This window comes from Marmota monax, unplaced genomic scaffold (genome assembly GCF_021218885.2).
Source record: "Marmota monax isolate L192 unplaced genomic scaffold, Marmota_monax_Labrador192_F-V1.1 WCK01_AAM20220418_F8-fsc00001, whole genome shotgun sequence".
NCBI classification, from domain to species: Eukaryota; Metazoa; Chordata; class Mammalia; order Rodentia; family Sciuridae; genus Marmota; species Marmota monax.
In genome coordinates this window covers 22865672-22878285 of record NW_026693777.1, presented here as the reverse complement: position 1 = coordinate 22878285, position 12614 = coordinate 22865672, and the positions used below count along the sequence as shown (strand labels likewise).

Here is a 12614-nt window from a genome sequence, read left to right as displayed (position 1 = left end):
CTATGAAATATTGCAATATACAAGAAACACACACAAAGCTCTTTATCATTACTGACCAAATGGGCCTCTTTCTTCCTAGGACCGAAAGGAGTCCCACCCACCTAAGATTGGCAAGCAACCTATTTCTCTTGGAATTAATATATTAGAGGAGAAAAGAGAAATCCTCCAAATAGGAAAAAGAAAGCCATTTATAGAATTATGAAAAGATATTATCCAAGAAACTGTGGCTGATATGGTATATATATTATATATATGACATTATACTAGTGCATGGAATGGGCAATAGCCAGAGACTGAGTACATGTGACCTAACAGATGACAAATAGACACATGAGCATGCCTGATGGCAATGGCTCACCCACCTTGGGGAGGGGCAGCTCCAGTCCAGGGCAGTCCTAGGATATCCTGTTCAGTTTAACATCCTCAACTGATCTTGAAGTTTAGTCTCAGAAGGAGAGGTGGAACAGCACCCTTAGAACTTGAAAACACTGCCCCTCTCAACTCACACCATACCCACCACCATCAGAGATCTGACTTCAGATCAGCCCCAGAGAATGTCTTCCCCCAAGTGGAGGTGACCCCTGATTCTACTGAGCATCCTGGTACCATGGAAACCATGGCACATCCCACATTCCTAAAACTAAAATCAAAACATTCTCCTCCATACAGACCAGTCCAAAATCCGAGTTTCTAATCCAGTTGCATTACTTCCTCATGTAACTTCTAGTTTTAAGCATAAAAGAAAAGAAAGACCAGGGAAGTTTAAGCTCTTCTACTGAGTTTTCTCTGAAAACTGGAAGCAATCAAAGGAATCAGAATTTTATAAAAAAAATAAAAAAAAAAAAACCTGCTGGCATTTGCAGAAACTCATGGGAAGCCAAAGCTCAGAGGACAAGAGGGATTCAGTGCTTAAGATCTCTTGGGAAAAGCAGAAAATATCACCCAACAAGATTTCACCACATGCTGGTAAGCTTGTATAAACTTGGTGGTGAAGTAAACCAAATAATTAATGGCTATGTAACCACCACTCAATCATTTACATGGCCCAAGACCCAAAAGTACAGGCATCTGGTAGAGTATTTTACACAGTGGTCTTCATACCACTTCCAAACTTAGTATATGTTTAAATCTTTGGAATCAAAGTATATTCTTGATCATTCTACCTGGGCAAGCAATCATAATTCTATGGACTCCCAGACCTCTGAAAACAATGCTGAATTGTTTTTAAGAATTTGTTATCCTGGTTCATGTCAGTCTTTTGATATTTAAATATTTTAAAATATTTATTCTCATGGACAATGTGATCCCCTTTGCAGGCTGAGATATTAAGATTTTAACTTTTGTCATTTTTACTAGGATGTCTCAAAAGTTTTCTTTCTCCATAAATATTAAATTTAAGAGGCAGTAAACAATGATAAAAAAAACAAATCTAATCTGAGAAATAGAGCTAACATTCTCTATAGCCAAAACCAATCTTTGTATATAATCCAATCTGGCAGATTGCCAATCCTTTGAGTTCAAGATAAAGGACCCATAATTAGCTGCTTCAAATCTCTCAACTGGCTCAAATCACTGTCCACATAGTAACCAGAAAGGACTTGAATATTCTTGTCTGATGGTGCAAGGTCTAGGTTATACACAGATAGAGCAAAAATTCACCTCCATCCAATTTCTCAGTTTTTTTCCTAGACCAACTTCTCAGTGCACAGGAGCATGTTTGTGGTGTAGGGACACAGGCTTTTAGTTGGCCAGGCTGGGTAATGATGTTTCAGTGCTCCATGAATTAGGTATCATGCCACATTTACTGCCCAACCTCAGGAGTAAGGTCAAAGTTCCACCAAACACATATCATCACACTGTGCTCAGAATGATCTTGTTCATCTTCAGGAGGGATCCTCAACACTGCCAATCACTTCCTCACCTACACAGACTGATTTGGCTACCACATTCATACTCAAGCCTTTTTCTAGAAATAAAACACATATTTTCAAATTGCAATTTTATTATCACATATTCCAAGTATTCTAGGAAGACTAAATTAAAGAAAAATTTGTAAATCACATGTAATCATACATGTCTTCAAATGCTTCAGATTGGCACTAAACATAAACCATTCAACTTTCATATTGCAAATATTCAACTTTCATATTGCAACTCTCTGGTTATCATTCAGACTATTCATCAATATATGGTTCCCAACACATGGTAGGATTAAACTTCTGATCCTCCTGTTGAACCCAGCACAGACATATCACTGGCTTTAGTCAATAGACATGAACAAAAGAATAATGTCCAGGAAGATTTAAGAATCAATGCCTCTACCATACTCATTTCTTCTTCTGCCTCACTGATCATCAACATTCTCAGCATGACTACTTTACCAGCCTAGATCCCTGAATAAAGATGACAGTGATACAGAACAAAAATACAAGGTGAGCAAAGAAATACATGTTATTTTAAACCACTGAGGTGTGGGGATTGTCTGTTATTGCAATATAACCTAGCTAACATACCATAACCTAACTGAAACACCATTCCTTTTTAGGAAAGAAATGTTGGGACACTACACATTATGGAAAATGCTACTCTGATCTAAAACAGAAGAAATTTGGTACTATATTAGATGATGGTATATGTATGATACGTGGGTATAAATATTATAGATAACCACTTATGAAAACAGACTTTTCCCACCTTGCCCCCACCCAGAAAAACTTTTTTATTTAATTTTCAAAGCAATTAAATAATGTGAATCCTTCAAAATCTCAGAGAAATCCATTTGTCAAATCATTTGCAGAGTACCACTTCTTTTCCAAGACCAAGTACATTAATCAAATGCAGAACTTCAAAGGGGCTTCATTTTGAGAGACCCAACCGACAAATAAATTAGCTGCCAATGACTCCTTTGTAATTGAAGAGGGCCAGCCTGATCCAAGGGGAGAGGACTAAATCAAACACGGGATCCTCCAAGCAAAAACAGCACTGGGGACCCAAATCAAAAAGCCATCCTTCACCCTCTTGTTTCCAAAGGGTGTTAAATAGGAGCCAAGCGCATGTGTGTTTATTTACTAATAAGAAAATGCAAACATCCCACCTCTAATTGATTTCTTATGTGCTACAATCATAAAAAATGTTAGTGTCTGGAATACATATCTGAGCATTGCCCTCCAATGTGGCAGCTTGTAAACCTGATCACATGTACTATAGGTACCTATGACCTATAATAAAATTTTGCTTTTGAAACTATGAAACTCTGGAAAATTGTCTTCTTTATTGCAAAAAGAAATCTCTTGAGGGTTCTCATTTTAAGAAAGTAAAAGAAAAAACTGTCCGTTTTTAATTTGCAGAGCTTTTCACTGGTGATTCAGTGAGGGATGATGTCATATGTTATCCTTCAGTTGCTGGTGTGGTTCTCTCTGCTTACTCAAACCGTTCCCCCTGTTTCTGTGGCAGACAGTTCTCCGGGTTTCCATCCTGTCGTCGGCTTCTTCCCAGCCAGCCACAAGCAAACAGCCTGACTAGCAGCGGGCAGAACAGGAAGTCTGACCGCTCGAGTCTGCAATGGGACCCCTAGTGTTTTCCCACTCCGTGTCCTGGCATCCTTCCCCAGAAGTACAAACACACACACACACAGAGCTCCCATTGTTGCAGCCCTCCCCAGCCCACTGATCCTAATATGGAATGCAGCAGGAAACCCATGATTTCCTGATACTCGGCAAGCTGGAGGAAGCAGGGGGAAATCTCCATTTAAAAGCGCAGCTTTCCTCCATGTTAGATGTGAGGTGGAAAATGGGAAAGATTTAGCAAAATTCCTCCGTGCCTTCAGCCAGGCTGGAGAGGGCGAGAGCAGAGTGAAACCCTCAGGCTGCTGAAATTTCTGAGGTGTAGGGAAGCCTCTAGAATTCTACGGGAAGGAGCGTTTCCTAAGTGGAACTGATAGGGAAGAGGAATAGACCCTTTTAATAATTCCCCCAAGTGTGGGCTCCCTTACTTTACTAGAATGGTAAGCAACAGGGCATCCGCGCGCCTCGGACATGCCTGCATGATCCAAGGTAGCCAAAGTAAGGCAGGGTAACTCCAGCCTGGCGCTCACTTCCCACCGCTTCATGTGCTTTGGAAGCAGGAGCAGCAGCAGCAGCTGGAGCCGCAAGAATGAACTGCAAAGAGGGAAATGACAGCAGCTGCAGTTGCAGTGGCAACGAGGAGAAAAAGATGCTGAAGTGTGTGGTGGTTGGGGACGGTGCCGTGGGGAAAACCTGCCTGCTGATGAGCTATGCCAATGATGCCTTCCCGGAGGAGTACGTGCCCACTGTGTTTGACCACTATGCAGGTAAGAAAAAGTGGGACTCGTGCATCCAGATGCACAGCGTGGGAGGCCAGACCCCAAGTTCAGAGGGACCTGGCTGAGTTCGGTGTCAGTATTAGGCACAGGCCTGGCAGGCACTGTGGAGATCACTAAAAAGTACAATCAAAGACTTTGCCAGAATTGTGGGGAGAAGGATTTGTGCATCAATTTGTATTGTAACACCACCCCCAATCAAGGCAAATGAATAACCCTTGGTAAAATACTCTGAACTGCCCTCTAGACTTTGGGGCCAGAGATTTAGTCATTTGCTTGAAGATTCATCAACTTTTTATTGTGAACATTTTAAGATATAGTGTAATTGCATCACAATTTTTCCTATCCCAAAAAAAAAAAAACACCACTAAACACACAACTGATGAAAGAAATGTCTTGCTATGTTTCCTCTATTCATCTCATGCTGTTTAGAAATGAAAATGATAAGATTAATAAATAAAACACTCAACTTTTCTATAGTACTTGGTACCAAAATACTGTACTTTCATTTTCTTGGGATTTTAGATGGAGAGAAAAAGTTTTTGAAGTTTTGAAATATTAATTAGGTAATCTGTATCTCAGATTAAAAGAAACATTTCTAATTGATACATTTTAAAAAATAAAAGTACACATAAAATTTGAATCTCTTAAAGCATGTCCTGAAAGGACAAAATTGAGCATAAGTTCTTTTAAGGCATGACAGTTAAGATACCGTAGTGACGACTTCTTTCAGTGGACTTTCAGCTTTTGTTATTCTAAAGTTAATAGGTGTTACTTGTCAGTGTGATAGCATGATCTGAATTTTCCAATTTTGATTCTGACTTGTTCCCTTAATTTTCAAAACAAATATTATAAAGTTTCTCACATGCAAATTTGTGAGATACTTCAAATGTACAGTTGCGTTAGTTTTTGAACAGTGTTCAGAATGGTGACTCGTCAGAGATTTGAGATTTCATAAGAGGAAAATTTTTCTTTTCTTTGCCTTGGCTTTGGATCAGTTTCAGCAAAGAGGAAATGGCCCACAGGAAGCCAGTTTGAGTGTTTGCTTGGCTCTGTGGCCATTCAAAATCCTCCTTCTGTAGGAAGCAGCTTCCCTTCCAGAGCTAGATGGTCACCTAAGTCTTCCCTTCCTCAGGCACATATATAACTTGCAAGAATATTACCCCATAGCAGCAGTGAGTACAGGATCCATTTCCCAGCAACTTTTCTACACTTGTTGAAACTATGAGAAAATTTTAATGCTGGGTCCCTTAAGCTTTGCTGAAAATATAATAACTATGCCCAGAAAAGAGCACTTTAATAAGAGCAGAATAAAGAGAAGAGCAGATAAACTTTTATCTTGAGGGAGAAAAAAGACTAATTATAAAATTTGTGGCTCTATGCCTTCAGAAAGTTACTCAGAAACTGTTCTTGAAAACATCCGAGCAAAAGTTATTTATGCTATATCTTCTTTCTACCATGAAGTGAAAAGTGGCTAGCACCTTATTTCAGAAACCTTTAGATCAAAGGTAGAACTCAAAATCTTCTAGAAGGAGAGACTTCAAATGCTTAGAAAAATTATGTATCTCTTGGGTGAACCAATTACAGTGGTGTCAGGAAGAAGATAAAACCATCATTAGAAATAAAGTTGGCCTATTAAAAGACACATTAGAGATCAAACCAAGGCTGAACTATGTCTAGATTCTGCTAGGATCCAATTATTTTCTATTTCAATTATGTACACACTTATTGGGGTTTGAGCATCAAAACATCTCAGACTTTGGCCACTATATTATTTGAGCACCCAGAAAACCACAACTACTGTACCCAGAGCAATCCTTTGCATTGCAGGCATTCCTAACCACGATGGCTTTGCCTTACACTTTGTACTTCTTTAAATATGAAATCCTCTCCTGCACTTTTGGTAAGGTTAAAAAGGAAATAAAGGTGTGTGCCCCATGCATCTGGGATCATAATGAACTTATCACCTCTATTAGCAGAGGACACTCTCTATCACAAACATTCTAGCTGCTTTTGCCACCACCCTCCTCACACATGCTCTGGTTGAACATAAATCCATACACAGTCACATGACAATCTACAATCAATTGTCAAAGATTTAAAGGCACTCTTCTCCATTTAGATCCAATGTCCAGTTCATGGGTTCTTCTGACCCACTCTGAAATGACAACCTGTAATTGGGCTTCTGAGTCCTTAAAAAAAGATGGCAATTGAAATCAAAGATCGGCCTATCCCTTAAAGACTTTTCCCTAATAACTAATGGCTCATCCCAGGAACACAGAAATATAACAGTAAGGATAAAAGTACAACATACTATTCTGGATACAATATGATAATGAACTCCAAAGTCAGATGACCAGTTCTAATACTGGCTCTGTCACTACTTATTCTGTGGGCTTTGAGCAAGTTACTTAACCTTTCTGTACTTCAGCTGTGACAAGAGTAAAAACAGGGACAATAAAGGTATTTAAATTATTTGTGAAAACAAAATGAACTATAGCATGTGAAGTTCTTGGAACCTCATATGTGAAAAGCAATAGTTTTTTCAGCAGTTATTATTAAGAATAAGTTATGTACACTTTTGTATCCCCCTATGAAAGTAAATTAAAATGTAACTAAAAGTAAATGCTCTGTCAAGGGAAGATGTAATATCAAGAATATTCTATAGAAGAGTAGAATATGGTGGAGTGCATTATTGTCCTTACAAAACAATTACTATGTGTGCTGATAGGTGGTAGCTGTGTATCGAGTTGTAGCAGTGGAATATTAACTTGGGGGGGGGGGTGGAAATACCAATTTTACATAAGTGATGGAGAAAAATCAACAAACAACTAGAAAAATAATTTTTTAAGTTCTATGAATCCTTGGTTTGAATCCCTTCTTTCTAAATTCAAGAATCCAAAAATACATCTCCTCCATGTAGCATTCTTTGACTCTCTAGGGACATTCCCTGTTCCGTCTTCAGTCCATCTCCGGAAGTGTGTTCACATCTCTAGGGCACGACACCATTGTATCCCAATTTATGTGTTTCCTTATTTTCCCATCCCCCACTTGCTGTGAGCCCCTTGAAGGAAGGGACCATGCCTCGCCAAATCCAGTCGTCGTTGAGGTCTCTTGGAAGCCATTTGTGTGGTTTATTACTCTCCTTCTTAAAACACTTTCTGCCCTTTGTTTCTGAGACACCACATTCTGCTGGTGTTTAGCCCACTTACCAGCAACCTGTCTCCATCTGCTCTGCCTCCACCTCCCTCTCTTCCCAACCACTAAATATTAGCATACCTCAGTATTTAGTCCCTTGGTCCTCCTATCTACTGAGGCTCATGCCTGGTTGATGGTATCTAGTAGATGACTTCAAAATTCATTTACATACTAATAACTCCCAAACTGATATCTGTACCCTCAGAACTGGGAACACTCAGATACCCAACTGACCATTTGAATATCTAATGGGCATCTGTCAAACAGAAGTTTTCACTGCCTCCAACTCACTCTTTCCTACTCTTTGCCTTACAAGAATATGACCATTACCTTCTATGCAGTGACTGAGAACAAGTATTATCCTCTTTCTTTCTTCCTTTGAAACACCCTCATATCTCTCCATTCAAATCATTAATTATTATACCCTGCTCCTACCACTGAATTCAACATCTCAAACCTGATCACCAGCCACCACCACATCCTCTCTCATCCATACTACAATAATCACCTCCAACTTCCCTCTTACAATCATGCTCCCCCTAGAGTCAATTCTCCACCCAGCTGGCAGAGGGACTATCCAGAGCCTCAGCTCCCTCCAGGGATTCCCTCAGTACTCAGACTCCATCTTTTGTCAGATGTGCAAGGCACCCCATGACTCTGTCCCTGATTTCTCTCCCACCTAATCTCTGAACACTCTCCCCACACTAGCCATCTCTCTATTCCTCAAACATGCCAAACACCTTCTTTCCTTGAAGACTTTATACTTGCTCTCACCTTGCCCTGACACTCCCCTAGAGCTTCCTTAGCTTCAGTTATTTAATACATGTGCCTCACTTGACCTTCTATTGGACCTCACACTCACTTTGACCTTCTATTTTGCTGCATCTTTCTTCATGATATTTAATACAAAGACATTATATATTTATTTGCTATCCCCAGCTTCTAAAAAAGTGCCATCTGACAAATAGTAGACTCTCAATAAATAGTCATTGAATAAATTAATTAGTATGTCTTAATTTTCTTGGTCCCTCCAGCATTTAGATAGTTCGTGGTCCATATGGACTTTGAGGAAAAATGAACGAATTGTAGTCCAACAGATATCTCTTTAGAAATAAACTTATAAAAACATTTATTAAGTGATTATATTTTTTGAACTATTTTGATCATATTTTGGATGATCATTTTATCTATACTGTAATTGTAAAATGGTATTAATTGCCTTGACAGATCTGACACTTGACAGATCTGTCAAGAGTGAAACTCCACAATGTGTAAATGTCACTTGTATTCCTCCATTTGCATTACTTTGGATAGCTTAAACTTTGGATAGACCACTCAAACTCTTGTAGTTCTATAGAGAGCACATTTCAGAGTCACCCCAAATTTGACTGAGGGCTAGGACTACAAAATAGCTAGATGCAGTGGGTCACTCACATTTGTTACACGTATATCTAAAAAACATCTCTGGGCCCCGCTTCCTACTTGCTCTCAGGAGGATGCAAGATGTCTTCACAACTTTAAGCCTTCAGTTTACCATGGGCAATCACATTTCTCCTCCCATCCTATCCTGATCAATAGCTTTGAATTTCATCGTGGAGCTTTTCCTGACAAAATCTCTCTATCTATTAATGTGTCATGTAACGTATGACATAAGACTTGCATTTTTAGTTTAGAGGGATTGTATGTTGAATAAGTGAGGTTGAGCACATGGCTTTTATGTTTAAGCATACAGGTGTGTAAATAAGCCAAATCCAGCTGAAAACCATTTATTGATATAGTTGGACTTAACCTTTCTACTGTCCTTTGAATTAAAATGTATTTTGTCTAAGGATCTTTCTCCAAAACCCATCCCTCTTAACAGCTCTTCTGTCAAAAACCGTCAAATTTGAAAATTCACTTTAAGCCAATATTTGCGAACCCAGACAGCCTAGGCAGGAAACTAACACAATTCATGGAAAAGAGGAAAATCCAGCTACCCTATCAGCTGAGTGAGGTACCAAACAAAGCTGCTTTCCTAGAGAACTGAAAACCAGGGCTAACTTTTTCCACAAAATTGAACAGCAATCAGCCAAGGTGGATACAGTCACAACCACAATGACCAGAGCAGGTGGGAAAACTATGTCCAGTCCACAGGCTGGGGGGATGGGGTGGGAGTGGGGGGGATGGGAAATGACATAAAAAAGGTATGAGTGAATAAAAACAGAGTCCCAGGCCTACGAAAACTGTGACACAGTACTGCCCATGCGAGAAAATTGACTCAGGAGTTTCTCCTTTCCTCTTTCTAAGATGCCAAAGAAAGAATGAGTTTTATTTTTTTGTAAGCTATAAGAAAACCTAAAGCAACTCTCACGGGACCATGAAATAAATCACCAGTTTCTTAACCTTAATTAAAAGTATACAAGAAGTTCATGAAAGAGGAAACAGGAGAGGGCCACCTTCTAAAACCCAAGTCAATAGATATCCCATCCCACCTCCCAGTGTCTCTTCCTGAGGCAGGGTGATGTGGGTGAAGGCTGTTTCTGGTCTCTGGGAAGCGACCCTAAAGATGCACAATGGCAGGAATCATAGCTGCCCTATAGTTCCTTCCACAGTCTACCTTGTGGTGCTTAGGAGGGCAACTTTCTCCTGAGGCTTCCAGAGTGGGAAATGCACTGAGGAAGTGAAATGTCCTGCAGAGATGATACATTGTGAGCTTCTTTTCCTGGGAGTAAGAAAAAAAGACTAACAAATGATGGGGGCAGAAAGAGAAGTACATATCTGTGACCAAAGTAGCATAAGGAAAGAGCAACCACTTCGGGGTTGGACACTGCAATTGCTCATCCCCCCTGCACTCCACATTTCAGCTTTAGCCAGCAACACACCGAGGGCAGCAACCAACTCACATTAATTTAAAAGCCAACGTTAAAGTATACTAACCTACTGTAACAAACTCACACCTGGTAGACAGGTGCCCTCTGAGCAAGACTTAGCTCTACCCAGCCTGGCTCCCTTCGCTGTGCAGGTTAGGAACTGCCTCGTAAAGCTGACCTTAGGTAAACAACTCCTGGGACAGCTTTTATTAAACCACCCATGTCTCCCACTTCTTCCTGTGGGGCAAATAGCAAATATCACTTGGAGTCAGCTCAGTACATTGAACCCCAGTGTTTTGAGATCCAATGTCCTGTTCCACAAAGGCAACATGAAGGAAGGCAACGAACATAAGGACAGGGAAGAAAATTCAAAGAAAGAGGCTCCCTCATTAATCCCAAGCACAAAATCCACAAGGATCTATGGAAGTCCTACCCCTTGGTGTTAAGATGCAGGTTCTCATGTGCTTGAAGTTTTATTTTCCCACAAACAAATACTTTCTGGGTTAGTTAGCAGAAACTGAATATTTTCTGGGGATAAATCTCATCATGAATTCAATAGGGGCCAACTCTGAGTCACAGAGTAGCCTGACATTGTCCCTGAGTCCACTGTAAGTCCATCAACTTTTTAGATGTACCCAATTTTCACAAAACAAAAGGATATGATTCATGTGCATTTGCTCAGCCTCTTGTTTTGGCCCATCGCACAGCTTTAATCTATGGCATTCTTTGCTCTCGAACAGTATCCCTTTCATTATTACCACATATGCACACACAAGCAGTGTGATGGTTTGAATCATGAGATGCCACTAGAATATACGTCAACCAAATAACAAGAGCTATCCATTTACACAGTGTTTGCTATGGATTCAGGCATATTTGAAGTATTTTTTTCATACATTAACTCATTGCCGTCTCACAATGATCCTCTGAGATACCATTGTTTTCTCAGTTTTACTGTTGATGAAACCAGCATACGTAAATATTAATCAATTTTCCAAAGGTTAAAATTTCTAATGGAGAAAATGGGAACCAGAGAATAATAAACAATATGAACAGTTTGTATAGGTTATGTTTTTATAACTAATAACATTAATTTAAAAGCCAGTGTTAAAGTATACTAACCTACTGTAACAAACAGACACAAACACGTAATGGATTAACTTAGTGGGAGGGTATTCCTTGCTAATATTATGTTCCTGGTCCAGTATCCAAGTCAGCAGGGCTTCTTTCCTCCATATGGTCATTTAGGGACTCAGAATACTTGCCTTTGGTGAACAGACCAGCCTTTAGGATGGATAGCTAATCTACATCCTATAATCCTAATGAGAATGAGCACAAAAAATCTGGAATGAAAAAAAGTTTCGTGGACCAGTCCTGGAAGTAACAGATATCATTTCCAGTCCCTCTCCACAGGAGATAATTTAGTCAGAAGGTCACACCTCATTTTAAGGGAGGCCGAGAAAAAGACAACCTACCTGCCCCCCAAAAAAGGAGAGAATGGATTTTGATGGTAATGAGCACTCTCTCCAGCCACCAAATGTCCTTATGCAAATTCACCCTTCTCCCCAGAATCCCACTGTGCCACTGCTACCATGCCAAAGTCCGGCGTGAGTAGGGGTACATCGACTTCTCGATTTGGTCAAGAGGAGGGTCCTTGTTGTCCAACAAGAGGCCATTTATCTAGGCCATCTGCCCAATCACCACTTATACAATGGTAGAATAGGAAAGGAAGGACCAAAATATTCAGTGCCCACCCCTCCTTTAGAAAGAAAAGACTGAAAGGCACATAGCAATAATAGAATCCTAATGGCAAGCATTGGGATTCTTCATTGGGAAGGTTCTTGAATTGACCCTGATGCTGTGGTCTGGGAGAAATACCTTTCTTCCTTGTCCATTTCCCTCCATAATCCACATTTGAATTGGGCCTTGGGAGCTGCACAGCTTTCTCAGTCTGCTTCTTGCTTGTGTAATTTGGGGGGGCTCAACTGTCATTTATAGTCATAAGCATATTCAGTCCAATCTTGGAGTTTCTTAGGAAACACAGCTCCCTCAAAATCTTACTAAGCTAAGACTCATAAGGTCAAAGATCATCTGTTTTCTCTCATATGTGGAGAAGAAAAAGGAAAAGAAAAGGGGGACTGGTCTCATGAAAACTGAAGAGAGATCAGGTCAAGGGGAGGGATGAGGGGAGAGAAATGGGGAACTACTGGGTAATGATATTGGCCAAA

At 40.0% G+C, this 12614-nt stretch overlaps 1 protein-coding gene across 2 annotated transcripts in view; it reads left to right on the top strand.

Moving 5' to 3' along the window:
* The first annotated feature begins 3466 nt into the window (after positions 1-3466).
* The window catches only part of Rhoj (ras homolog family member J), a 104054-nt gene continuing 94906 nt past the window's right edge, over positions 3467-12614 (top strand). Inside the window, exons 1-2 of one of the 2 annotated variants that reach the window (XM_058584606.1) lie at positions 3479-4003; positions 4124-4330. In XM_058584606.1, coding sequence (XP_058440589.1) covers positions 4153-4330 — 178 coding nt within the window. In that variant the 5' untranslated portion in view covers positions 3479-4003; positions 4124-4152. Of the gene's footprint in view, positions 4331-12614 lie in introns of both variants that reach the window. The other variant, XM_046461253.2, reaches the window with a different exon arrangement.